A 27,370-nucleotide genomic window follows, 5' to 3' on the forward strand; every position below is an offset into this window, starting at 1 on the left:
CAGCCCCAGGCTGGTGTCCGGCTCAAGGTTCAGTTCCGGGTGGGGTCAGCCTGGGAGTCCGGGTGCGGGAGAGAGGAGCCAGCCTGGGCCACGTCCCCAGCAGATGGACGAGGGGCTGAGCGCTCCGGCCCTGACGCTTCGGCTTGTGGGGACTGGTCGGGGGAAGTGGGCGGCGGCTTCCCGCTCTCCCTGGCACGTGCTCAGTGCACCCCTTCGACCACAGAGATAGAGGCTGGAGAGGCCTGAGCGCCAGGAGAGCATGCCAACCTGTCCAGCTCCAGTGGGCTTCCTATCACCTGCTCGACCGCCCCGGCAGGGCAGTGCGGTGAGGGGGACGCGGCCACTGCCATCTGCTGGCCCTGGGCTCAGCGTGGTCCCCCGAGGAGGAGAGCTGGTTCCTCCTCCAGCTCCGCCCCAGCTGGCAGGGTAACCTTGGGCGACCAGAGGCCTCACCCCACCCTGCCTCTGGGTCTTGTGAGCCTCTGGTGAGTTCACTCCCCCAGGAGGGCCCTGCGGAGTGGCCCTCAGGGAGGGGCTGAGATGGTTAGGAACACTCATTCATTTTAGGAATTGCCCTAAAGGCACTCCTTCCAGAGCGGCGGCGGGGGTGGGGGGGCCCAGAGAAAGGCGGGTCTGCAGCAAAGGACCCCCTAATTCCAGGCGGGCATGGAGAATGGAGAGCCGTCCTTGAGGCTCCTTCTAAAGGACCCATCCTGGGGAACCGGGGACACCTGCAGACACTGCCGTCTGGGCAGCGCGCAGGGCGGGGCTCTGGTCACTGCGACACAGCCCCACGTTTAGCGGCCAGCAGGAGGGGGAGTCGCCCCGGACAGACCCTGCCTGGAATGTGAGGTGCCCCCTCCACCCCCGCGCAGCCTCCCCTGTAGTTGGGGCCGGGGTGAGGCGGGCACAGAGCCAGCAGGACCCCAGATCCAGCCTCCGGCTCCAGGGCCCTCAACCACACCTGGTGGCCCAGACGGACGCCGTACCTCTGCGGCCAGGTCCCCCTGCCGGCAGCACCGCGACCGCCATCCGGCCCTGCCCCGTCCTCCTGGCCTGGAGCCCCGCCCTGCCTGGGCTCGCCCGCTCCACTGGGCACCTGGCCCGGCGAGGCTGAAACGGAGCAGGTCCCACCCGTGTGTTTCTTTAGGACGTTTGCAAGCGGCTGGTCTCCCAGGGAGCTGACCTGGGGCCGCGCGGGAAGGCGGCCCCTCCCCGGAGAGCTGCAGGCAGCAGTGTGCGCCTGCGCTGTGCCGCGCACACGGCCCCCTTCCGCTCCCCTCGGGGGTGGGGCGACATCATAAGGAACGACCAGGGCGTCCCCCACACGGCCCCCAGAGCCTGGATAGGGGAGGGGGCGCCCAGAGACAGCTCCGCCTCCTCCGTTCACAAAGAGCCCCCGACCCCGGGGCAGAATCCCTGGGCGGCCTTGGCAAGAGTGAGAGCCCAGGCCCATCACCCCGCGAAAGGACCCCGCCTGCGCTGCTGCCGCAGGGTCACGCTCCGAAGCAGAGGCCTGGCCCCTTTACTGAAGGCCTTCCTCCCCGCCACACCCTCAGCCTCCCCCATCAGTTGGGGTCCTGGAGGGGTGTCCTGCCAGGGTCCTCTGGGCTCTCCAGCCCTCCTCCCCTGAGGGCAGAGGGCAAGGGGCATGCTCAGCAGAAGCAGCCGGAGCCTAGACGCAAGAAGTTTCTCCTGACGGCTGGGCCTGGTGGCCCTCTGTTCCCTTTAGCAGGGCCTCAGCTGCCCCCAGGGGTCAAGGACACCTCCTCCTCCAGGAAGAAGCCACGTCATAAACATGACGGGGCTGTCAGCTTAAACCCTCTACTGGCGATAAAAGCAAAATCATGAAAACAAGTGCGTGGCGAACTTGGAAACAAACCCAACGGCCTCCCTGCCCAGGACCCCAACTCCTGTCGCCCCTGCCCGGCTGCAGCGGCCGCTGGGCTTGGCTCTGGGCTGCAGCCGGGTGGCCGCGAGTGGCAGTGTCAGCTCCCGCCTGGGTCGCCTTCTGCGAGGCTCCGAGAAGGCTGCTGGGCGGGGGCCACGGCCAGGGGCGAGGAGCAGCCCCATGCAGGCCCGCCCACCCGGCAGCATCGCAGCTGAGCCCAGAGCCACAGGCCCGTGAGGACCGAGGCCCCCGCCAGCGGGTGTGGCACACGCAGCGCCCTGTCCTGATGCCCTCCCTGGCTTGTGCCGGCCTGATGCCACTCTCTGAGAAAGTCCCCTCAGCTCCCCGTGAGTGGGGCCCCGTCCCTCTGCCCCCCACGGGGTGGGGACCGCTGGGGGATGGGGTGGCCTGTGTGCAGATGCCTTTGGCTTCGGGAGCCCCCAGCACAGTCGGGGCAGGGGGAGGCGTGGGGATCCCATCTCAGCTGTCCCGCCCACGGTCCTGCGGGAGGGGTCCTGCGGGAGGAGTCCAGCTCCGCTCCTCGGGTTCAGCCCCAGCCTCGTGTCCTGGGCCCGGCAGGGTTGGAAGCCGGGGGGCGGGGGTCTTCACAGCCGGCCACACCCCCAGGGCCGGGAGACACAGCACCCGTGGGTCCCCGGGGCCACACCAAGCTTGGCCAGGTCTGAGAGGGGTCACAAGGGACGGGCTTCTCGGCTGGGAGGGGCTGCATGAAGAGCAAACCGAGCGGCCTGTGCCCCCCTGCCCGGCACGTGGTGGACGCAGAGGTAGAGCCGTGACTCCAGACATGCCAGGTGCTTGCCAGTGACCTCGGGCAGGTCGTTCAGTTTGCTCATCAGGAAAGTGGGCGCAACAGTAGCCCCCACTTGGCAGGGTTCTCGAGAGGGTCAGGAGACACCTGGTACTCGGTGCCCCCTGGGTTGGGCACAGACTGAGAAATGAGAGCCGGGCACCTCTGTTCCCACCCGGCCCAGCCCAGGCCCCCATGATACACCTGCACCGTGAGGCCAGAGAGTGGTGACCCACCAGGGCAGTCGTTTCTGTCCCTCCCTGCCACCTGGCCTGGGGCCTGGCATGCCATCCACCGCACCCGCAGCCGCTGCACCGTGAGAAGTGGCCGGGCTGGCTGGTGGGTCGGGTGGGGACGCAGGTGGGGAGGGACTCCCGCCTCCTGGACGCGGCCCTCGCTCTGCTCTAATCAGCCACACTGTTTACTCTCCCCACCGTGTCCCTAGGACAGCCAGCCCTGAGCAGGCTTGAGCAGGCTGGGGACAGTTGGACCACCCTGCTCACAGCCTCCGGGGCCCCAGGGTCAGAAACCACAGAGGAGGCAGCAGCGACAACAGCTGGCACAGGCCTGGACGTTGGCATGGCACCTGCCAGACGCAGCCCTGGGGAAGCAGCGGCCCCGCAGGGGACACACCCACGCCAGCCCCGGCCACACTGAGAGTCTCCAGCGGAGCAGACCTCGCCCAGAAGCCACAAGGCAGCCGGGGCCCAAGGGGCACAGGGGCTGAGAGGCCAGAGGAAGCCGTCCCAAGGCTGACCCAGGCTCCGGGCACATCGGGGAAGTGACGTGCAGACGGCAAGGGCACCTGGGCACTTGCGCCCTGCTGCTCAGAGACACACGCTTGCCCTTTGATACCTGCCGTGCACACACACACACAGAGACACACACACACACTACACACACTAGACACACACACACAAATAACACACTACACACACATAGATACACCACACACACAGACACGCACAAACAACACCACACAGACACACAGACACACAGCACACACACACACACAGGCCCAGTACGTCCCCCAGGTGACCTGGCCCTGTCACCTTGCCCACTGTCGCACAACGCGGAGCAGAGTCCCACCCTCGGCCCTGGCCCCCCAAATTAGGAACACCCGGCAGCCCTGGGAAAGGAGCCTGGGGACATGACACACCCAGCATGGCTTTGCCCCCAGGAGGTCCCAAGTCCTCAGAGGGGGCCCTCAGGCAGGAAGACCCCTCCCAAGGGGGGCAGGGCTGAGGAGGGTGACTGCTCTGGGCTCAGCCAAGCCCGCAGGAAGCGCCTGGGGAGGCCGGGCAGGGCTCAGGCAGGGACCCCAGAGGACTCACCCGCTGCAGGGCTCCAGGCCTCCCCGTCCGTGGGAGGGTGCGGGGCGGCAGCTATGGCTCAAAGGCCAGTGGCAAGCAGAGCGCCAGGACCCGGGCACCCAGGCCTCCAGGTCCGGGGAGGTCAGGCGGGGAGAGGCCCGCCCCGACGTTGCCAAAGAAACCCCCGGCGTCCCTCTGACGGTGCGGGCTCCTCCTCCAGGCTGCTGGGAGCCTGCAGGACCCGTGCCAGGCGCCAGGGGCCTCACCTGCACCAAAGCCCCACCCGAGCGGAGGTACACACATGGGGCACCCTCCCTACGGCACGAGGAACTGCCCAGAGCCCCGCTTTCGCCCTCCTCCCCAGAACCCGCACCCCGCACCGGGGCTCTGGGGGCTGGGGGCAGGGGGCCTGGAGGTGGACGAGTGCCATCCCTTCTGACACCGGACGTGAGGCGTGTGTCACTGGGACAGCTCACACCTCCAGAGCAGCCCTCCAGGCGTGGAGACCGGGTGGGCGGTGTGCGTGGGTCGGGGTGGGGGACGTGTGTGCAGGCACAGAGCGCCGCGTGGTCCAGTTACACCAAACTCACAAACCGCAAAGCGCCTCGCGTCCTGGGGTCGGCGTGGCAGCCTCGGCCGAGCAACGGGAGGTGGCGCTTTCCTGTGGCCCTTACACTGGTTTTCCAACTAAGGCTGCTGGTGAGTGTGGGGAAGAGCGTGCTGTTCCCCCCCGCCCCCTGTCCCCCCCATCCAGCTCCAACCACAGGCCTGCGGGGGAGGGGGGCAGGGCGGGTGCCCAGGGGTCCCGGGGGCTGCCCCATAAACATCCGGTCTTCCCAGCCACCAACTTAGCTGGCTATGGGGCCGCACCAGCAGGTGGCGCCCTGTCCCCATCATGGAGGGGGAGCCAGCCCCCTACGGGGGTGCCAGGGGACTGTCCCACAGGCCTTTGCTGCTCCTGCCACCACCCCACCCCCATAGTTACGTCCCTCCCCAAAAAAACTCTAGAAAAACAGTCTTTTGCGAAGAAACTCCTCTTGGTGTTCAGGAAGTTTGGATTTAGGGACGGAGACAGAGCAGCCTGGCCTCTTAAATACTCAGGGGTATGTCTGCCCCCCGGAGGTGGTATGGGGGGGGCAGCAGGCCCTCAGCCCCTGGGGAATTGCTGGATGCTGTCCCGGGAGAGCCAGGCACCTGGAAAGGTCACCTCGGACTGGAGCTGGACCCTCCATGAAAGACCACACTGGAGGTGGCTGGGACCCTGGGCCAGAGGGTCCACAGGGCGCCGACCCCTGCGGTCGGCAGGTGTGGTGCGGGAGCGCTGCACCCCTGCCTGGGCCTGCCTCGGCCGCCATGAGCCAGGAGGTATCTGGCACCTGAAGATGGATGGGCTCAGGTGTGTACACAGGTTGGCTTTGTCCATCGATGCCGGAGAGGTGGGGAGACTCCACCTGGCCTGAGGGCTGGACACGGTGGCTGGAGCCTACAAAGAGCCCCAAGTCGACCAACAAAGACCCCAACACTTCCAGGGGGCGGCAGCAGTGCATCCGCTGTCCAGACTCAGCCCCCAGGCGTTTGGCACCCCCCTGGCGGGTCCCGCTGTCTGGTCGCTGCCCTGAGCGGCCTGTGCAGAACACCCCCCGCTGGAATTCTGAGATGCGGACTTCAGATCCAAAAAGCACCACGACTGAAAACACGTTAATTTTTTTCTTTGTTAAAAGGAAATGCATCAATGCAAACACTGAGACAACTTTCCTGGCCGCCGGGCCACCTCTTCAGCCCACAGGTTCCAGGTCTGAAAACTGGCTCAGGGCCAAAACCCACGCCAGGGACTGTGGCATTTCTATCGGGGCAGTCACCCTCCGCCTTAATTTACTCTGACAAACGTAAGAGGCCTTCCCCAGAGGCACCTGAGGTAGCTGCACTGGGACAGGGAATGGCAGACATGGTACAGACATCAGGACACAGGGCCACGGTTGACACTGAGGCCCAGGGAACCCCGTCAGACAGGCAGTGAACAGAGTTCCGCCCGAGGTCCAGCTTAGAGCGGGTCCGCTGGGTCACAGACCCCTTGGTGGTCCCCTCCGCAGTGTGCGGATGTAGAATTCACAAACCCCACGTGGGATCCGTGGTCTATGGGGTAAGAGCTATTGTTGTGACCATGGCGGGAAGGTTAAGGGTATGAAATGTCTCCCCTCCATGGCCCAGAGAGTAAAGCAAAAGCAGCATCACCTCCAGGGTAGGGGGACGGGGAGACGGGTGCCCTCCTGGAGGATCCGAAGGATGCGGGGGGGCTGGTCCCCAGCATACCTCCGCTTCATTCTCCAGCCCAGTCCCTGCTGAAAGGGAGTAGGTCGTGGAGCCCGACCGCAGCCTCCAGGGCAGGGTGACGTGGCCCCAGGGACACGAGGCCCTGCGGTGTGGTGCAGCCTCCCTCCCCTTCAGAGACAGACGGCGTTCTCTACGTGGGATGCACACGGCACCTACTGCAGGGCTGTCTGGGGCTGTGTCTGACTCCCTGCCCTGAGCCACATGCATCACAAGGACCCAGCTCATCAGGGGCGCGATGCCGCTGGGCTGGCCGGACAAGACGCGGGGTGACACGTGCTCTCCAGAGGGCGGCCTCCAGCGGCAGCAGATAGAACAGCCAGGACTCGGAAAGATTGCAAGACCTGCCACACCGTGAACATTCTAGAGGTCCAGGGGAGGGGGGTGTCCCCGGGCGTGCCCTCCAAGCAAAGGCCAGGTGGTTGCATCTTTCACCTCCTGCCGGGAACAGGGAAGCACCATGCCTGGCAAGCCTCTCGGGTTCTGGAGGCAGCACAGCCCACGCCTAGGGATGTGCTCTGGCCATTTCCCCGGTGACGCAGAAGGCCGCCAGCGTGGAGGGCTACCCAGAGCAGGAAAGGGCCCCCAGCAGGCAGGCTGGCATTGCCCGCATCTGTGATGGGCAAGGCTTGTGGGGTTGGGGGCGAGCCCAGAGGGAGGGAGAGTCATGGCCCAGGCCCCGGGCTCTGCATGGAGTCCACACCATCGGAGGAAGAGTTTCACCCTGTTGTGGCCTGAATATGTGTGTCCTTCCCAGATCCATATGTTGAGCCCTAAGGTCCCGTGTGGCTGTATTTGGAATAAAGAAGTAATTACGGTTAAATGAGGTCATGGAGAAGGGGGGCTGATCCGATAGGATTGGTGTCCTAATAAGAGGAAACACAAGAGAGCTCACACTCTGTCTCCTGGCCCCCATGTGCACGCACAGAGGAAAGGCCACGTGAGGACACAGCGAGAAGGCGGCCACCTGCAAGCCGAGAATTCCTCACCGGAACCAAATCTGCTGGTGCCTTGATCCTGGACGTCCAGCCTCCAGGCCTGTGAGAAATAAATGTCTGTTGTTTAAGCCGTCCAGTTGGTGGTGTTTTGTTACCCGGCTTGAGCTGACTAAGAGACATGCCTACTGGGCCCTGAGACAGATGCCCCGCCAGGCTCCAGACATGACATGGCAGGGAATGCCCACCACAAGCTGGGCCCAGTCGGGCCACCCGGTCACAAAGGGGCTTTTTGATGGTTCACAGTGGCTCCTTGCCCTAATTCTGAGCTTTGACCAGCCTTGCAGGGACCCTGGGGCCTGGGGCCCCGTATCTGGGGAGGGATGCCCCAGCACCCCCCCTCCTTCCTTCCTGTTGCTTCCCCGCTCAGCTACCTGGGGCCAGACACAGCTATTTTGGGAAATGTCCATGCTCCCATCCTGGGAGATTCGCGGTCTGAAGGAGGGAAGGCAGTGCCAACCACAGGGAGGGGCAGGAGGGTCAGGTACTCTTCCGACTGGGGGCTCCCTAGGGCCTCACGTGCTTTGCTCCATTAAGGCTGCCGTCCCTGTACACCTCAACCATCGCCCCTGGATTAATTAGGACCACAGACACAGAGGCCTCACACCCAGGGCAACCTGAAAACCATCCACGGCCTCAGGGTTCAGCCTCCCCAGGGTCCTTCCCTCTCCCCAAGGGACTGACCAGATGACTCGGAAATTAGGGAAAGGACCCACTGTCCTTGTCCCAGGGCAACTGTGAAGGATCAACCCATGAAAATGGTCCTACCACCCTGCCCTTTTTAACCCTGGGCTGAGGACACACAGGCCTGGGAGAGGAGGCTGCTGGCAGAGCAGAAGGGCCAGGAGAGGGCACAGAAGAGGATGCAGGGTTTCCATGGCAACCTTCAGCTGCCTAGGCTGGGAACCACTGGGCAGAGAGGCTCAGGGAGGAGACCCCCGTGGGTGTGTGGGCCAGGCTGGCAGGAGTGTGGTCCCACTCTCCTGCTCTCCTTTCACTTCATCGCTGCTGGACAGACAGATGGACATTGCTCAGGGACCCCGCTGAGGCAGGCAGCTCCTCCGGCTGCACGCCTGCTTTGTGCCTCACGCCTCCCGGGCGGCAAGTCCAGACGTGGGCCGGCGGGGAAGGGCAAGGGGTGCATAGCACCTCTTGAGAACACCTGTGGTAGGGCTTCCAGGGCCCAGCGTGCCCTGAACAGCTGGCCGCCTCCCGCTCTGCCCAGAGTCCCGTGCCCCCAGGCCTTCCCAACACTGCTTCCCGGTGCCGGGCACCCCTGAGCTCGGCACCCTGCCTTCTGCCTTCCCTGCCCTCCCCTCCTCCCCGGGAAGTGGCCGCACGTCCCCTGAGTGCCCTCCGTCCTCCCTCGACACGGCTCTGCACTCCTGCAGCTCCAGCCTGACTTGGGGGCGGCACGTCCCCCCTCCAGGCCTGCCTGGGGGTGACGGTGTCTGAGGGCAGGGGAGGGTTGGGGGCTGGGGCCTCGCCTCCTCCACACCTGGCGGGGGACAGGGTGTTCAGGCAGGTGTGGGGGGCTCCCGCAGGGGCGAGTGGGTGTCCCGGGGACCAGGTGTGCTCCAGGCTCTGTGGCCACATCCCCGGTGTGGCAGGTGGCGCACAGGTGATGAGCATCCAGTGCTCAGGGGCCAAGGTCAGGGGCAAGGAGAGTGAGGGGAGGGGTGCTGCAGGGCCCAGGGCTCAGGGACCTTCCTCAAGTTCCAGCTGTTCTTCCAGGTTCCCAGCCAGCAGGCCTGCTCCTGTCCCCCAGCCTGGTGGCCCCAGAGGCACCTGGGCTCCCTCTGGCCTTGCTGTCAAATGGAGCACCTGTCCCAGAGGGGCAGGCAAACTCCCGGCCCATCGGTCCCACACACGAGTCTCATGTCTGCTGTGATCCAGGGCCACGCCAAGGGCTTCGCAGGCAACACCTCATTCACCGGGCTCCCATTTGAGAGAGAACAGAGAGGCCCGGAGAAGGGCTGGGGCCCCAGTTTGTGAGTAGCCCTGCTGTGTCCCAAGCCCCACACTTGCCCTACGCTCTAGATGAGCGGGGGGCGGGGTCTAAATGCAGAGAGGATTTGTCATCAGTCAGTGAGCATCTGTGTGTCAGCCCCATGCCAGGAGCTTCCGCGATCCCAGCTGGTCCTTGCCCACCTGCAGCACACAGGTGCTCTGCCCAGCCTTTTGCCCACCAGTAAGGACCTGGTACATAGCAGTGACATGTCTATAAGGTGAATGTCACACAGCCTCCACCCCCAGTTGTGTCTGTGATGTCCAGGTAATATAATGTTAATGGGGAGGGACTTGCCTAGAGGTCCAGTGGTTAAGACTCTGCACTTCCACTGCAGGGGGCACGGCTTTGATCCCCGGTCAGGGGAACTAAGATCCTGCATGCTGTGCAGCTGCGGCCAAAAAAAATTTTTTTAAATGTTCATTGGGAGCAGAAGACTACAAAACTACCTGCGCTACATGATCCAAGTTACGTAGCAACCTTGTCAGTGCATACTGAGAACTGGGTGTAGTGCGGTGAATGGCGGTCCCAAAAGAGACATCCACCTACAATGGTAAATGTGACCTCATTTGGGAAAAAAGGGTGATTGCAAACGAAATTAAATTAAGGCTCTTGAGATGAGATCATCCCCAGTTAGGGTGGGTCCTAAATCCAAGGCAAGTCCTTTCAGGAGGAGAGAAAACATAGACCGAGAGGAGAGACACAGGGACAAGAGGGGAGACCTCATGAAGATAGAGGCAGAGATTGGAGTGATTTGGCCACAAGCCACGGGACACCTGGAGCCCCAGAAGTTGGAAGAGTCAGGAAGGACTCCTGCTGGACCCTCCAGACAGAGCAGGACCCCACCAGCACCTAGATTCTTCTGGCTTCCGGAGCTGAGAGAGAACGAATTTCTGTCATTTTTAAGCCACCCAGTTGTGGTCATTTGTTACAGCAGCCTTAGGAGACTAATACGGAGGCCCTCGCCCCATCAGGCAGCATTTAACCAGCACTTACTGTGCCTTCTGTCACAGTTCCAATGGGTCCAGCCTCCCAGCGAGCCTGGGAGGTAAGTATCAGAGAGACAGAACTTGCCTGGGTTGAAATGTGAGCCCAGGCATCTGGCTCTTCACCACAGCATGGCCTGGCTTCTCTCCCCAGAGGGTCTGGGTCCACGATCCATCATCACACTCCTGGAATGGGCAGATGCCAGTGGGCAGAGAACCCCCAAAAGGGAGAAACCCACTGCATTTTCTGTTCGTCTGGGGGGCTTCCTAGCATTTATTTGGATCAGCAGATTCGCCTTCCTAATTCTGTTTGGTTTAGGCTGTTGTTAAAAGGTTCCCTCTCCCACCCCACACCCAAGGCCTGGGGGGCTTGGAGCCATCCCAGGAACCTGGAGCCCAAATACACTCTCCTCTGTCTCTCTCCTTCTCTGTCTCTGTCTGTTTCTCCCTCTCTCTGTCTCTGTCTGTCTCTCCCTCTCTCTGTCTCTGTCTGTCTCTCCCTCTCTCTGTCTCTGTCTCTCCCTCTCTCTGTCTCTGTCTCTCCCTCTGTCTCTGTCTCTCCCTCTCTCTGTCTCTGTCTCTCCCTCTCTCTGTCTCTGTCTCTCTCCCTCTGTCTCTCTCCCTCTCTCTGTCTCTGTCTATCTCTCCCTCTCTCTGTCTCTGTCTGTCTCTCCCTCTCTCTGTCTCTGTCTCTGTCTCTCCCTCTCTCTGTCTCTGTCTGTCTCTCCCTCTCTCTGTCTCTGTCTCTCCCTCTCTCTGTCTCTGTCTGTCTCTCCCTCTCTCTGTCTCTGTCTCTCTCCCTCTCTCTGTTTCTGTCTGTCTCTCCCTCTCTCTGTCTCTGTCTCTCCCTCTCTCTGTCTCTGTCTCTCCCTCTCTCTGTCTCTGTCTCTCCCTCTCTCTGTCTCTGTCTGTCTCTCCCTCTCTCTGTCTCTGTCTCTGTCTCTCCCTCTCTCTGTCTCTGTCTCTCTCCCTCTCTCTGTCTCTGTCTCTCTCCCTCTCTCTGTCTCTGTCTCTTTCCCTCTCTCTGTCTCTGTCTCTCTCCCTCTCTCTGTCTCTGTCTGTCTCTCCCTCTCTCTGTCTCTGTCTCTCCCTCTCTCTCTGTCTCTCCCTCTCTCTGTCTCTGTCTCTCCCTCTCTCTGTCTCTGTCTGTCTCTCCCTCTCTCTGTCTCTGTCTCTGTCTCTCCCTCTCTCTGTCTCTGTCTCTCTCCCTCTCTCTGTCTCTGTCTCTCTCCCTCTCTCTGTCTCTGTCTCTTTCCCTCTCTCTGTCTCTGTCTCTCTCCCTCTCTCTGTCTCTGTCTCTCTCCCTCTCTCTGTCTCTGTCTCTCCCTCTCTCTGTCTCTGTCTGTCTCTCCCTCTCTCTGTCTCTGTCTGTCTCTCCCTCTCTCTGTCTCTGTCTGTCTCTCCCTCTCTCTGTCTCTGTCTCTCTCCCTCTCTCTGTCTCTGTCTCTCCCTCTCTCTGTCTCTGTCTGTCTCTCCCTCTCTCTGTCTCTGTCTGTCTCTCCCTCTCTCTGTCTCTGTCTCTCTCCCTCTCTCTGTCTCTGTCTCTCTCTCTCTCTCTGTCTCTGTCTCTCCCTCTCTCTGTCTCTGTCTCTCCCTCTCTCTGTCTCTGTCTCTGTCTCTCTCCAGCACTCACAGGCCTGGGGGCACAGACGGGCAGGGGCAGGGGTTTCCATCATACAGGCCAAGGACGAGCCCCGCCATGGACAAGTGAGCGCGGGTCTGCTTCATGAGCACCTGCTTCCTCCCCACAGGCCCTGGGGGCATAAACTGGGTGATAAAGCTAACAGCTGCCAGCCAGAGCCCCAGGAATGCCGCATGGCCAGGTGTCGTTCGAAGACACGGTGGCGTACAGCCTCACGCACACCTCTAGCCATTTCCTGGATGTGTGTCGTCTCCCAGCGAGGTGCTCAGGACCCCGTGGGTGGACAGACCGTTTCCTTCCGGGCTTCCTGCAACACCTGCTGTCCATCCTGCAGCCCCCACTCTCCAGGGACTTTGAGGCCCCAAGGGGCTGTGGGTGATGTCTTAGGGGCCTTGGGGCAATGGGGGCACATACCCTGAAACTGTGCAGAAGAATGAGCTCTTTCTCCGGGTAATGAGATTTTTAGAAATGGTGGTAAAAATGAGTGCTCTTTCTACTTAAGCACGTATGTGTGTGTGTGTGTGCATGCACCTGTGTGTTTGGGTCTCTCCCCTCTCTGTCCACCTCTTTCCTCAGGTCCAGGTCAGGCACCTCGGCCAGTGGCACCTGGTGGTGATCCCAGCCCCACTGAGCCCTGCAGGAGCAGCCTTGTGTGGGGAGGGGGCCCCGGGAGGTGTGGGTAAGAGGAGGCGGGGGCTGTGTTCACAGCCTCCTGAGGAAATACTCTGCCTGGGCTGGTGCACCGAGCGTCACGGGGGAATTTACACGACAGAACGCACGGAGCCCAGGTGTGTGCGGGCAGCAGGTCTCTGCACCTGGTAGGCTGCGGGGAGGCGTGAGCAGCCGAGTGAATGGCGGGGCGAGACGGGTCCAGCGCCAGCAGGGGCAGGTGGTGATGGAGGGTTGGTGCCCCCAGGAGCTCCTGCTCCCCAAGACCTGTCACCTGGCAGCCCCCTGCTCTCCGTGGAGCCGAGCCACACCTGGTCTCAAAACTGGGTGGCCACGTGGGCAATGCATGCTGGGCCTGGTGCCTGCCCACATTCCACCCTCCTTTGTGGGTCCTCTCGACGGCAGACAATCGGGTCTCTGGATGGGAGAAGACACACCTCTGTGCCGTGCGGCGAGGACCGCCTGCAGGGGTCCAGTGGGGCCAGAAGCCCTGGCACGGGCAGCTGGCATTCCCTGAGCTCTCACTGTGTGCCGGGCACAGTGACCATCACGGTCCAGACTCCACGATCCTTCCCAACCCCAGCAGGATGGGGCTGCTGAACCCTATTTACAGGTGGCAGAACCGAGGCTCAGACAGGGAGAGCAACTTGTACCAGGCACACAGAGGGGTGGGGGTAGGGATGGCCTAACTCAGAGCCGGAGCCCTTGGCCAGCTCACTGCCCAGCACCCCCAAGAGGGTTCTAGCTCCCCCGGGAAGCTCTGATACAAAGTTGAGACCCTTCCAGCCCAGGGACCTGAGCTCCCCAGTATCCCCGCTCGCAGGAAGGAAGAAAGAAGATGCCTTCCCTGCAGGACCACTCTGGGGCCAGGAATCGCTCCCTCACTCCACCGTTCACGTCACATCACTATGAGGGTGGCCTTCCTGGTATGAGGCACCCGGCCGCAGACCCAGGGGACCCGCAGGGGGCTCACAGCAGCGGCCTCCTGGGGACACTGAGCTTAGGCCTGGAACGGGCGGGGCCCACAGCAGCCCCTGCCCTGACACTGAGGCCAGCTCAGGGGTTCCCCAAGGACGCAGGCCTGGGGCTGCCGTAAACGAGGGTGGTGCCCCTACCCGCTGCACCACCCACCCTGCAGGGGCCAGACGGCGGCCGCGGCCAAGGCCGAGAGCAAGGCCTTGCCCAGCTCCTGTGGTCATCGGGGGAGGGTGACCTGGCCAAGCCGCCGCCACTGCGCTCTGGGCACAGATGGTCCCATCCCCGCTGCCTCTTCCGCAGGAAAAACAAACCAGCTCGGGACCAACAGTCCTTTTTTACCTCGTGTTTATTTTCACGGCCTTTGCCTCTGCCTGAAGCCAGCGTCCTGGGGGCTGCGCTCTGCCGAGGGTCTGGCTGGGGTGGCCATGGCATTTTCCTGACCTTAGGGCAGCTCTCCAGATAGGCGCCAGGGTGCTCCCGGGGAAAGTAGCCCATTTCCTGCCCCCCAGACTTGTCCCTGTCCCATTCGGTCACAGCAACTTTTCCAGGATTTGGAGTCTTCTGGCTGCATGGTAGGGGGGGAGGGGGGTTGAGGTTGAGAAGGGCAGCAGGACAGAACCAGTGAGACCCTAGAGCAGTCAGAGCCGAGGGGGTGGAGATGAGGCCACGTCACCGGTCAGGGCCACCAGGGCTCCCGGGAATTCGCAGGGGAGGAGGTGGCCTGGCATTGGGATACTCAACTCGGGTGGGTGGGCATGGCCCGGCTGCTCTACCTGCATCCTTCCAAGTTTTCAGCCATCCCCATTTCACAGACAGCTGAGAAGGCCAAGGTTGGTAGGCGGGACCCTGCAACCCAGGGTCTCACAAGTGAGAAACGGGGAGGGGGAGGGGGGCGTGCTCTCAGGATCGTGGCTTCTGGGGCCAGGCCACACACACGCCTAGGTAAATGCTTCTCCATCCTCCCACGCGGGCAAATTCTCACAGGGGACAGACTCGCTAAAGCAGCTAGAGGGGCATCCCCGGGGCCTGCACCCCACTGCCAGTTTGGAGAGGGGCTGAGGCACGCTGGGACCGGACTGGAGGAGAGGCAGAGGACCACCAAGGGGTGGGGGAGGTCACTTGCCAAACAGAGGCGGGAGGCCAGGCCTCCAACGGGGGGAAGAAACGGGGGTGGCGAGGCCAGCAGGGCTGCACCGCCACGCAAACGGCCTCGCAAGCCCCAGAAGCCCCCAGAAGCGATGCCGCGCCAGGCCCCGCCCCTGCACTCACCCTGGGGGGCTGGGGGCGCACCCTCCTGAGCCCTTCGCCAGCCGAACGCTCAAAGGCTCCCCCCCTTCCCCGCCGCGGGCCGCTCCCCCGACCCCGGCTTTCTCCCCTCCCCCCACCGCGCGGACGGGGGGAGGGACCGGCGGCTCGGCCCGCGCCCCCTCCCCCTCGGGCGGCGGTGACATCACGGCCACGGCGGGAGGGGCGGCGCCGCGCACATCACTTCCTCGGCGCCTCCCGCCCGCGCGGACTGACGGACGACTGGCGGGCGGTGGACGGCGGAGAGCGGACCGCGGACCGGCGCGGGGCGGTGCGAGGCGGCGCGAGCGTGGGGTGCGCGGCCCCCGGCCCTCGGCGCCCCCGGCCCCATGGCGGGTCCGGCCCCGCCCGCCGCTGACGAGCTGCTCGGCCCTGCCCGGCGCCTCTACTCCAGGTGGGCAGGGCAGGGCAGGCGGTGGGGACGCGCGGGGCCGCGCGGGGACCGGCCAGCTGGGGCCGCTGGAGGCGGGATTGGCCGGCCTGGAACAAAGGCGGCGGCGAGCGCGCAACGTGGCGGGGACGCCCCTCCCAGCGGGGCCGGCGGCGGTTGGGGGCGCGGGGTGGGGAGGAGGGTGCCGGGGGAGGGGGTCGGAGGCTGTGGGCGCTGGGCCTCCTACGGCCCACGCCCTCGAGAACCAGGGCACTAGCGGGTGGGCAGCGTGGGCCGCTGGGATGGGCTGCCGCCTCCCGGATCGCCCCCTCGCAAACAGTGTCCAGGGTTTGGGAGACTGGCAGTTTCTACAGCCCTGCTCTCCTGGCAGCTGGGCCCTGTGGCACAGCAGGCATGTGGTGGGAGCTCCAGGAGCTTCCCTCCCAAGCCTGGCACCACCTCCCCACTGCCATGGCCTGAGTACTGGGTGGGCAGGGGCACATGGTATGGCTGAAGAGACCAGGATGTGTCACACGTGGGGCCCTGCCCCCACCAGCCCACCAGCCCACCAGGTGCCTGTGGTCCAGCAGATTGTGGCTGGCGTGGGGCTGCAGAGCCAGCCAGCTAGGTGGGTGGGTGGGCGCCTGCCTGAAGAGGCACCTGCCTCCGGCAGGTTCATGGGTGATGCCAGCGGTCTGAGCTCTGCGCCCCACGCGCATCAGGGATGACAGGGTGGCCCTGGCCAGGGCCGCGTGCCTGGTTGGTGACTCCAGGCTTGTCGAGGGTGTGCCACAAGGTGATGCCCTGGGCCTGGCCCAGGCGGGCACGGGCACTGGTGTGCAGGTGCCCGGCAGAGCGGCGCAGGCATGAGTGCTGGGCCGGGAACGCTGACTGACTGCAGCTCCTGGAGGCGGGCCGGCTCCCCACGGTGGGGACAGGCCACCGACTTGGGGGGACATCATCCTGGCTCCCCCCAGCCATCCTTAAGACCTGGGGGCTGCTGAGCCTTCAAGGGGCCTAGCCTGGCCTGCGAGGATTCTCCAGCCCGGCCAGCAACCCAGCAGCCGCAAACGTCTGCTGGGTGCCCCCCCTCCCCCGATGTGCAGAATGAGGCTCTGGGGCCCCTCCCACCTTGGTCTGGTCTGTGCTGCTGGCCAGAGACACAGCCCCCATTGTGTGGTCTCGGGATGGAGCGCTGAGCCCCCGGCCTGGCTCCTGGGCCCCACGCAGGGGGAGGGGCGTGTGAGTGGGTTTGTTGGCAGCTGACGCTGGAGGCCTGTCCTAGAGGACCCTCTCCACGGCCCCGCCTTGGGAATGGAGAGCTGCGCGGGGCTGCCTTTGCCCCAGGGTCGTCTCTCCCATGGAGGGGGTGGTATTTTGGAAGAATGACACGTGTTGATCTGGCAGCCACCAGGTGTGTGTGTGTGTGTGTGTGTGTGTGTGTGTGTGTGTGTCGGGGAGCGATGGCGGAGGAGGTCCAGGGGCGCTGTAGCCCTGGGAGACCCTGCACAGCCAAGCCTGGGGTCCACATCGTGCTAGTCTCCCCACAGGCTTGACCTGGCAGCCGGGGGTGTGGGCTGGCACCAGGGCCCAGCGGGGACACACCAGACAGGACCCTGGCCTGGGGGAGCCGTCCCTGGGCAGGGGCAGAGCTCAGAGCGAACGCTGGGAGGGGCCCTGAGCCTGGCCTGGATTCCTTGCAAGCTGAGCCCTGAGTGGAGCTCGAAGGGGCAAGCCCGGCAGAGATTTGGGGGGCGCGGCCACAAGCCTGCCTTCAGGGCCGTGAAGAGGCCCGTGAGGGTTTGGAGCCGAGCGTGTAGCCGCGGCTGGGTGCGCGCAGGCCCGGTCCTGGTCGGAGCTGGCTTTCAGAGGCTGCCGAGACGCCCTCAGAAGGTCATCTGCCCCCTCAGAGCCTGCGTGTCCGGGGAAGACCACCTGGGGCGCGGCAGCGGAGGGGTGCAGGCAGCCCGGCACGTGGACGCCCCGCAGACAGGATCCCCTCGGCCTGAGCACCCCAGGGGTGGCTGTTCTGCGAGAACCCCTGTTGTGTGGGGGGCCAGGCCCGGTCCCCTCTGCCGTGGCCCCGCCTGGTGACTCCCCTTCCGCACACCCACACCGCTGCCTGGCGAGGTGAGTTCAGTTCTTACAAAGCGGGCTCTGGGCGGAACTGGGCTTAGAACGCACACGGAGAAGGGCCTGAGCGTGAGTGTGCTCATGAGCCCACCGTGTCCCCAGATGCGGCCCTGGGGAGGCCACCGGGTCAGGGAGGCAGGAGTGGGCGGGGTCTCCTGGGGTGGGGGACGGTTAACACTCAAGAGCCCCGGTCCGCTGCGCCTGCTTCCCCAGAGCAGGGGTTTGGGAGGGGGTGCCGAGGGGCCCGGGGCGGGGGATGGGCAGGTGGCCGAGAAGCCCCCGAATGTGGGGAAGCCACAGGCCGTCCTCTCCTGGCCTCCTGGCTCCCTTCAGGCCAGCGGCTGAGTGCTCCTGCTGGGGGCTGGGAGGGCAGAGCTGGGGCGGCGAGCACCCCGCCGTGGGGTGGCTCGTTAGAGGCGTGCCCCGTCAGCAGGCGCCCGGACGGGGATCCCACGCCACGTGGCCATGGCGGTCGGCCCTACCCCGCGGCTCCCTAGAAGCGTGCCCGTCGGCGCTTTCTAGAGCTGGGCGATGGTCGTGCCCCTCCTCTCCAGTGATTCCTGCCTCTCCCAGGCTGCCTGTCCCACGATGCTCCTAGATCCCCCGCCCAGACTGAAGGGGAGCCGGTGTGGCTTCACTCTGGCGACGGCAGGACAGGGGGTGAGCAGGGGCCCTGGAGCGTCCGCCCAGAGGCCCAGTGTGGGTGACAGCCCTGGACAGGGACGCTGGCATTTAGCAGAGAGAGGGGCCGATGGGGGCGCAGCCCCTGGCCGGTGAGCCTCGGTGGTGGGCGCCGGGGGCCAGGCTTGGAGACCAGCCTCGGCGGTCTGGTGGGCACCAGAGGACGGCGTGCCATCTGGGGAGACAGGCAGGTGGGGCAGGAGTGCTGATGGACAGCCCGTGGGGGCAGAGAGCAGGGCAGTAGGGGCCAGGCTGATGGCTACTCCCGGGGTGCTGTCTCAGGTGCCGCAGACAGGTGGGAGGGGTATGGGGCTGACGTGGTGACCAGAGCAGTAAGGCCGGCCACTGGGCAGTCAATAATCACTTCATTAACTGGTAAGCCAGTGGGCAGGTGGCGGGAGCTTGGCAGACACTACCCTGTCTCCTGGCCACTGCGGTCTGGCTGCTGGGAAGGCTGACCCTGGTCAGCCACTTTCAAGGAGAGATGTGCTGGGCCGTCGTGGTGTTGGATAGCAGATCTCACAGGTGGACGGGGCCTGGCTGGGGCGGGCAGGCTGACCCCTGAGGCCGCTGAAGTGGTGGGCCGGGTCTCTCCCCAGGAGGTGGAGGACTGTAGATTAACAGTTAAGCATCGGACTTCCCTGGTGGCACAGTGGTTGAGAATCCGCCTGCCAATGCAGGAGACACGGGTTCGAGCTCTGGTCCAGGAAGATCCCACGTGCCGCGGAGCAACTAAGCCCGTGCACCACAACTACTGAGCCTGCGCTCTCGAGCCCGTGAGCCACAACTACTGAAGCCTGCACGCCACAACTACTGAAGCCCACGCGCCTAGAGCCCACGCTCTGCAACAAGAGGAGCCACCGCAATGAGAAGCACGCTCACCGCAACGAAGAGTAGCCCCCGCTCGCCGCAACTAGAGAAAGCCCATGTGCAGCAACGAAGACCAAACGCAGCCAAAAAAGATAAATTAATTAAATTTAAAAAAAAATTTTAAGCATCTATTTAGTCCAGGTGGCAAATCCCAGGTGGAAGGCTGCCCCCTCCCAGAGTTTGAGTGGTGAAGCTGGTGCAGGGGGAGCTAAGACCACAGCCCCGGGCCCTGAGAGCCCTGGCCAGTCCGGCCCAGAGCCCCAGGGAGCCCCATCTCGTGCCCTGACAATAGGGCTCTTGTCAGGCCCTTGGGTGGACAGGCCTGTTGGCGGCCCCTGCAGTCCTGCAGCATGGGGGCGTGGGCAGTGGGCAGGAAGGCCAGCTCGGCAGACCGATACTGAAGCGGGTGACCTAGGGTTGCTGCAGCCCCAGTGCATCCCCAGCGGGCACGAGCACCCACAGATACCCACAGGCCTGCAGAGGCAGTGTGGAGAGACAGGCTCCAGAATCTTCTTCACTGAACAAGGAAGTGAGCCTGGCCAGCGGAGGCAGGTCTCACGGAGGAGAGGAGAGGATGGCCTGCAGTGCAGGTGTTGGGGGTCCGCCCCGGGGGGTGGAGGAGGGGCATGGGGTTGATGTGACAGTGCAGAGTTTGAGGGTTCAGCTTGTTGACAGGAGCTGCGCAAGGAGGAGGTGGTCCAGGCCCTGCCCTGCCCCGCTCAGCTGAGCTTCCCCGGAGGGTGGACAGAGGCCTCCGGGCAGGGAGGAGAACGCCCTGGCCTGGACACCCTGGGGACCAGGGCCTGGTGGGTGTGGGTGGGTGGGCAGCCTGGGACCTCATTCTCCCACCTCTACACCCACCCATCCAGTCCCTTCCAGGTCTCGGCCCTCCCAGACCCCGCAGAGTGGCAGCACCTGCTGGGCCTCCTGGGCTGAGGCTGACCCCCGGGTCCTGTATCCTGGGCAGCCTTTGCCCTGGACCTCCACACCCTCCTACTCATCCTCGGGTTCCCGCCTCTGCTCAGACCCCAGGATGGTCTTGGGGAGCTGGGCCCACCCTGCGTCTGTAGTCCCCTCTGACCCCAGAGCTGCACCTCCCTTCCTGTCCCAGGGTTCCCAGCTGCTCAGCCTAGCTGAGCCCTCTCCCACCCAAGGCCCATTGCTGAGACGGGCAAGTGGCCTGGCAGGAGGGGCCGCCTACGAGTGGGGCAGAGAGAGCCTCTGTGAGCCCCGTGGGAACCTAGGGGCTCCTGGGATGCAGCAGCACCTTGGGGTGGGCTGCTGGGGGTGGGGGGAGGGGCCTGGGCTTCTCACCACTGCTCTGCCCTGACCGAGCGCTGTGGCCCCCTCTCCCTAGCTGGACGTTGGCACCAATCCCCGCTACTCCAGAGGCTTCTCCCTTTGCCCAGAGATGGTCACTCCCGCCTCATCAGCCGTGGTGGCTGGAGGAGCTGGGAGCCGGGCTGAGAAGGTGGCCAGGGGGCTGGTGGTTTCAGGAAGGGAACTGGGGGGGGTGTCTATTCCTCCCAAGACGGCTGGCCCCAGGCCCCTCTAGCCCCACACCCGGGTTAGACCTGGGGCCTGGAGCTCCTCGACGGTCAGGTGCTGGTAACCCCAGCAGTGCCCCAGAGGGTCGGGGGACTCACAGGGTGACTGGACTCTGTGCCCACCTGTTGACCCTGCTGCGTGCCAGGCGCTGGGCACCACGTGCTGCTGTGAGCCAGGCTGGGTGTTGGGGGACAGGCCTCCAGGAGGACGGGGCGGAGCCAAGCGCAGACCCTGCCGAATCCCAGCTCTCCAGGTGGGGGCCGCACTCGCCGTGTCCCTCCTCCTCTCCTTCGCTCACAGACATTGACCTGGAGCCAGCTAGGTGCCTGGTGCCCCTTTGCGCTGCGTGACGGGGTTCTGGCCCCGAGCCGGCCCCAGGGCCAGAGTGGGGTGAGAGTCCGGGTGAGCGGGACGGGGGCGCAGCCGCTGCTCCCCTGCCGTGCGCCTGCCCCCGAGGGGGGCGCGTGGACAGGTTCCCTCTGGGCGCCCGCCGGCCCGCCCCGCTGACGGTGCTGATCCCCGGCTCTGAGCCGCCCTTGATCCCCTGAGATCCACCGCAGGCCCTGGGAGGCCCCGGGCCACCTGCCAGAGCCTCAGCCCACTGCTCTGGGGTGGGGGATGCAGGGGGCCCTGAGGCCGGCGCACCCCCAGGACCAGCCGCCGAGGTGAGGCGAGGGCTGGCTGGCCAGGAGAGAGGCCCGGAGCCCCGCCATGCCGGCTGCCGCCACGGAGGGCCCGCCTGTGGCCCTGAGCTTGGCTGAGAAGGCCGTGTGCAAAGTGGTGTATGGCGCCCCCCGCCCCCGCCCGCTGCTGCTGCCCGTGGGCCTGGAGCTGTGGCTGTACGTGCAGAAGATGCGCAACCTGCAGAGGAAGAGGTGCGGCGGGGGATGGGTCCGAGCTGGAGGTCACCATGCAGTTGCAGGTTCTTGGGACAAGGAAGGGGGTGGGGCTTCTGACCTGGGACGCCCCGCCTGGTGCCTCCCCAGGTGGCCTCCCCACGTGCAGGCCTGGTTAGCTTTCCCAGTCTGCAGTTCCAGGAGACTGCTTCAGACACCCCAACATTGCGCCCCTGCCCCCTTGGCTTCTAGGCCCCGGGCCCTTCCCAAGCCAGAAACCTCCTCTGCTCTGAGCCACTGATGCCACATGTCTGGGCAGGGAGGTGGGCGGGGGGAGGCCACACCTGTGTTCAGATCTGCCAGAGCCAGCGGGGCTCCAAAAACACCTGCGTGTCAGACCGAGTCCCCGGGAGGAGAGGGCAGTTAGCCGTGTAGGGAGCAGCTGGGCAGGGGCACGCAGGCCTTAATTAAGGAGCCCCGTGCGTGGCCCTGGTGGAGTGGGGCTGCCCGTGGGCTCCTGCGACATGGCATCCGGAGGGCCCTTCCCAGAGCTGCTGGCGAGGGGGCTGCTGAGGACTGGGCATGGCGTGGGCGGGAGGCGAAAGGGTCTGGCATCCTGGTCTCGAGGCCACGTCCCTGACCCCGGCTCTCTGAGAGGCCACGGGGCTCTGCTTGAATCGGGGGTGGGGGAGATGGCGGGGTCCTCTGGTGCGGGCCCTGCATCCTCCAGGGGGGGAGGAGCCCACTTCCCCAGGAGGAGTGGCCCCGACGCTGGGGAGTCGTGAGTGGACAAGGGGCGTGGTGAAGGTGCTGACAGAAGGCGCTGAGCCTGTGGGGCGCGGGGCGCTGGGCCCAGCTTCTCCAGGGGCTCAACCAGCCTCACCCCAGCCTGTTCTTGAGGTGTAGCTATCGTTGTAAATATAAGTACCCTGTTGGTAACGCAGGAGCGGAGTGAATGGGGCGTTGTGGTTTCTATCAAAGGGGCGTTTGGATAAAACGGTTGAGGGACTTCCCTGGTGGCGCAGTGGTTAGGAATCCGCCTGCCGATGCAGGGGACACAGGTTCGAGCCCTGGTCCGGGAAGATCCCACATGCCGTGGAGCAACTAAGCCCGTGCACCACAGCTACTGAACCTGCACTCTAGAGTCCACGAGCCACAACTACTGAAGCCTGTGAGCCACAACTACTGAAGCTTGCACGCCTAGAGCCCATGCTCCGCAGCAAGAGAAGCCACTGCAACAAGAAGCCTGCGTGCCTCAACTTGAGAAAGCCCGCACGCAGCAACGAAGACCCAATGCAGCCAAAAATAAATAAATACATAAATTTATTTTTTAAAAAAGAAAAGAAACGGTTGAGAAACACTACCCTAAACAACTTCATTTTTTAAGGGAATGCGTTGGTTCCCCCCCTCCAGTAACTCCTGATCATTGTACGATTCTAACACCGAAGCAGGGCCAGCGTATTGGGGTGCAGCTGGCTGTCTGGTGCGCACGTTTTATTATAAATTACTGTCTGTAGGTTTTCCTTGAACTCTGATGACATCCGAAAGCAATGGGAGTAAGGGGAGGATAATGGGGCGGCCCAGAGCTGGCTCCCGCCTTTCCAGGGGCTGCTCTGCTCTTGCCCTGCGGTCTCAGTGGGGTGCGGGGTGGCAGGGGCCGCTTGCCTCGGTGGGGGCCCTCTCCCTGGCTTTTTCTGCACCTGCGCCCCCAGCCCCCCTCGGGCCCCAGCGCAGGCCGTCGACTCAGATGCAGCCACGCCCCGCCAGAAAATGGGAGGTGAGGACAGGTGACGGCCGAGTCCCCAGCGCCCCCCCCCCCACTCAGAGCTTGGAGGGTGGGGGCCCTGCTCCAGGATGCAGGACCCGGGAGGGGCTGGGATCGGATCCTGCCTGTGTGGCCCTGACCATCTGGCTGACCCTGTGCACCCCTGTCATCCTCAGTGGGGATCAGGGCCTGCCCCAGGCCGCCGGAGCCACTCTGGAGGGTGGCAGGTAGCGCCTGGCCCAGGGGCGGCCCCTCGCCCCAGCAGCTGGGACTGGGGGAGGGAGGTAGTGTTTGCAGGCCGCCTCTGGGCGAGGGTCTGGCCGCAGTTGCAGATTCATGCCGGGTGCCGTGGGGGTGGGGAAGGGGAGCCGTGAGGCTGTGGCACAGGTGAGCCGCACCATGTGCCAACCTGGGCATTCACCCAAAGAGAGGTTGACGCCCACGCCCCCGGGCACCGCACTGGCCCCGCGGTCCGAGTGGTGTGGTGACGTGGAGGAGCGTGAGGGGCAGGCTGAGACCCCCGACCCCTCCTCTCCGCCCAGGATGGAAGCCTCGTGTCTGGAGCTGGCCCTGGAGGGTGAGCGGCTGTGCAAGGCTGGCGACTTCAAGGCGGGCGTGGCCTTCTTTGAGGCCGCTGTGCAGGTGGGCACCGAGGACCTGAAGACGCTGAGTGCCATCTACAGCCAGCTGGGCAACGCCTACTTCTACCTGAAGGAGTACGCCCGGGCGCTGGAGTACCACAAGCATGACCTGTTGCTGGCTCGGTGAGCTCGGCTGCCCCAGCTGCCCTGTGCAGAGTCGTCCTGTCCCTGGGGGCCCCCCCCAGCCCTGCTCTCACCACGAACCCGACCAACCTCCTCCTGCTGGCCCCGCCCACTCAGCCCCACCTGAGCCACTCCCCGCCCCCCCCCCCCATTTCCCAGTGTCTCCGTTCTCCTCGGGCCTCCAGAACTTCCCCGCTGCTGTCCCTCCCCGGAACACCCTCCCCTTGCGTGTTCCCTGCCCCCTCTTGCTCCTTCAGGCCTGCAGGACCCCCCCCCACCCCATCAGCCCCCAGATCTCCTGGTGGGGGCGGAGCTTCCAACCACCCTGCCCTCAGGCCCTTCCCCTCCAGCTGGTGAGCGCTGGTTTCAGCGTCCAGCCAGTGTGTGTTGCCGGCAGACACGCAGCAAATACACACTGCATGGTTAATTCCCTCTGCCAGGCCCCCAACTCTCCTGCCTCCAGGCCGGTCTTCGCAAGCCCTTCCCCCAGACTGGCCTAGCAGAGAAGTGGTCCTGAGCTGGGCCCACCCGCCACGGGACCCCTGCCCAGCACCATCCCAGTGTCCGTGGGCTCCCGGTCCTCCCAGGCCCTTGCCGCCGTCACCAGGGCTCCCTGCTGGGTTCAGGGTCCCGCCAGTCCTTGGTCCAGCCCCTCCCTCTTTCCTGCCCTCCAGGACCATCGGTGACCGCATGGGGGAGGCCAAGGCCAGTGGGAACCTGGGCAACACACTCAAGGTGCTGGGCCGCTTTGACGAGGCCATTGTCTGCTGCCAGCGGCACCTGGACATCGCCCAGGAGCAGGGGGACAAGGTGGGTGGCGGCCCCCGACCTGTGGCCCCGTCTGGGTCTGGGATTGGGGCCGCAGGTGACACCACTCACAGCCCCATGTGCTCCTCCTGTGGGACGACGGTCCCCTTCAGAAACGAGGGCACTTTGGCTCACACCGACGCTGTGGGGCTGAGGCCCGGGCTCCCATCTTCCATGTCAGCTCCCCTCTCCCCGCCCTCCCCTCTGAAGCCACCAACACCCCCAGTCACTCCTGGGGCCAGAGGGAGACGGGGGTGGGGGCCGGCTCTGGAAGGAACCTGGCTGGAGAGGCAGCACCGTTCGAGCAGCGGTGACAGCCCTGCTCTGTGTCCTCCCACCGTGGCCCTGTGGGATAAGCATCCCTGCCCCTGTGTGGACCAGGAAACTGTGGTGGAGAGGCGACTGACTCGCCCCAGGCCACCTTCGGAGGTGGTTGAGCAGAGCCAGAGCCCTGACCCTTGGGTGACCAGGAGGGGTGGGGACAGGTCCCTCCCTCCCCGTGACCCCTACCTCAGTGTCTAGACTTGGTGCTGCCACCCCCCAGGCCCTTGCCTTCGGGGCCCGAGGAACAGCGGGGACCGCGGACCAGGCGATGGGAACACCAGCTCTGTGTGCACAGGGCCTGAGCGGCCGGCTCCTCGGGGGCTGTGGCTTTGGAGACGCCCCCCCCCCCAACCTCAGTGTCACCCACAGGTCGGGGAGGCGAGGGCACTTTACAACATTGGCAACGTGTACCACGCCAAGGGCAAGCAGCTGTCCTGGAACGCAGCACAGGACCCTGGGCACCTGCCGCCTGCCGTCCGCGAGACGCTGCGCCGGGCCTCCGAGTTCTACGAGTGAGCAGGCGGGATTGTCCCCGCGCTCCACACACGCGGGGACCTGGGTGGGCTCCCTCCTCACCCCCACCCGCCCCTGTCCTCGGCCTGGCCGGCACAGGCTGCACCTGAAAACCAGAGTCGGGGGCGGGGGGGCGCTGACCCGAGCCTGGGAGCTCAGACCGTGCAGAGCCGCCCTCATCTGGGGGCACGACCCGGGGAGGGGCTGTGTGCAGGCCTCCCGCTCAGCGTCTTCTAGCCTGGGCGGGTGGGTCGCTGGGAGGGACACAGCTCAGACAGACTTGGCCCCCAGGAGGAACCTGTCCCTGGTGAAGGAGCTGGGCGACCGGGCAGCCCAGGGCAGGGCCTATGGCAACCTGGGCAACACCCACTACCTGCTGGGGAGCTTCACGGAGGCCACGACCTTCCACAAGGAGGTGAGCGGGTGGCAGCGACGGGGTGGCCCCGACGTAGGGTCGGAGCGAGACGGCCGGGACACCCCACCAGCCCCCTCGCTTCATCTGGGCTTGGTGCCGGGGCTCCCGGGGCTGCCCCTCTGGGCGCACGGACACCAGGCTGGCCGTGCCGGGCAGTGGGGCGGGGGGCAGCACCTGCCATCTGCATTGGGTCCCGGGCTGCTCCGTGACCACCTGGGCCTTCCGTCCGTGTCCTCAGCGCCTGGCCATTGCCAAGGAATTTGGAGACAAGGCGGCAGAGAGGAGGGCCTACAGCAACCTGGGGAACGCCCACATCTTCCTGGGGCGCTTCGACGTGGCCGCCGAGTACTACAAGTAGGCAGCACCCCTCCCACCCCCACCGCCCAGCCAGGGAGCGGGTGGGCCCTAGGGGAGTGAGGGAGCCTGGACCCCGGGCCAAGGAGGCGCCCACCCCAAGCTCTGCCCTCCCAGCCTCCCCAGGGGCCATGCGGGGGGCTCTGTGCCACCCCGGAAGGGCGACCGATGGAGCCCAGAGAGACCCCCAGTGGGGTCCTGGGGCTGGAGGCCTCGGGGCCAAAGGGCTGCTTCCCCACCGCCCCCCACATAGCCCTTGGGAAGGGGCGCTGGGGGAGCGTGAGCAGTGCCCTGGCCCCTGTGGAGGGGGATCCTGGAACCTTCCTTTCTGGGGTGACCCCCGCCCCCACAGGAAGACTCTGCAGCTGTCCCGGCAGCTCAAGGACCAGGCGGTGGAGGCGCAGGCCTGCTACAGCCTGGGTAACACGTACACGCTGCTGCAAGACTACGAGCGCGCTGCCGAGTACCACCTGCGGCACCTGCTCATCGCCCAGGAGCTGGCCGACAGGTGCGTGCGGCGGGGACGCGCGCCGCCCCGCCCACACCGGGGGGCCCCGATCGCCCCTCAGGCCCCCGGGCTGAACAGCAAGCTGATTACAGTGGCCTAGGCTTGCTGGCCTGGGTCTGAGGCCCTGCTCTGCCGCCGACCACCAAGGGACCCTGCGCGAGGCGGCCCCGCCTGGGCTCAGCCTCCTCCAGCAGTTGGCCACGCCGCCCACTGGGTGGGACTGGCTGAGACCAGTGGACGCTGGGCCAGCTGCTCGCAGTGACCCTTGGCGCAAGCTGGTTGGGGGGGGCTGTGCCCCAGTGCCCGGCCCATTGCCCCCTTGAACGCCCCCGTGCCCCCCTCTCTCTACGTCTGTAAACGTCAGTCTCTACAGAGAGACAGACTGGCTGACCGAAGACCCCTAAACACACAGCCATGCACGCAGGTCTGGGGGCGGCAGTGGCAGCAAGAGGGTTCAGAGCCACAGGCCAGGGCCCCTCGTGGGTGGTGGAGAGGAGGGGTCTTCTAGAAAGCTGCTCTGCCGGGAGGCTTAAAGTGGCCTGCGGTTTTTGTTTTGGGT

General features: G+C 65.1%; 2 protein-coding genes across 4 annotated transcripts in view; one reads left to right on the forward strand and one right to left on the reverse strand.

Annotated features, from left to right (window-relative positions):
* The window catches only part of CCDC187 (coiled-coil domain containing 187), a 54,089-nt gene extending 39,020 nt beyond the window's left edge, over positions 1 to 15,069 (reverse strand). Inside the window, exons 1-4 of the mRNA XM_036854200.1 lie at positions 14,888 to 15,069; positions 14,060 to 14,183; positions 13,772 to 13,829; positions 11,963 to 12,083 (exon numbers count right to left, since the gene is read on the reverse strand). Coding sequence (XP_036710095.1) covers positions 11,963 to 12,083; positions 13,772 to 13,829; positions 14,060 to 14,183; positions 14,888 to 15,069 — 485 coding nt within the window. The remainder of the gene's footprint in view (positions 1 to 11,962; positions 12,084 to 13,771; positions 13,830 to 14,059; positions 14,184 to 14,887) is intronic.
* A 147-nt stretch (positions 15,070 to 15,216) lies between these two features.
* GPSM1 (G protein signaling modulator 1) overlaps positions 15,217 to 27,370 on the forward strand; it is a 30,582-nt gene continuing 18,428 nt past the window's right edge. Inside the window, exons 1-8 of one of the 3 annotated variants that reach the window (XM_036856071.1) lie at positions 15,263 to 15,317; positions 17,204 to 17,423; positions 23,669 to 23,890; positions 24,565 to 24,700; positions 25,391 to 25,533; positions 25,826 to 25,949; positions 26,188 to 26,303; positions 26,656 to 26,811. In XM_036856071.1, the coding sequence (XP_036711966.1) occupies positions 23,670 to 23,890; positions 24,565 to 24,700; positions 25,391 to 25,533; positions 25,826 to 25,949; positions 26,188 to 26,303; positions 26,656 to 26,811 (896 nt within the window). In that variant the 5' untranslated portion in view covers positions 15,263 to 15,317; positions 17,204 to 17,423; position 23,669. Of the gene's footprint in view, positions 15,318 to 16,011; positions 16,090 to 17,203; positions 17,424 to 23,668; positions 23,891 to 24,564; positions 24,701 to 25,390; positions 25,534 to 25,825; positions 25,950 to 26,187; positions 26,304 to 26,655; positions 26,812 to 27,370 lie in introns of those variants that run through there. The other 2 variants (XM_036856070.1, XM_036856069.1) reach the window with 2 other exon arrangements.

The sequence above is a fragment of the Balaenoptera musculus genome, chromosome 6 (genome assembly GCF_009873245.2).
Source record: "Balaenoptera musculus isolate JJ_BM4_2016_0621 chromosome 6, mBalMus1.pri.v3, whole genome shotgun sequence".
Classification (NCBI taxonomy): domain Eukaryota; kingdom Metazoa; phylum Chordata; class Mammalia; order Artiodactyla; family Balaenopteridae; genus Balaenoptera; species Balaenoptera musculus.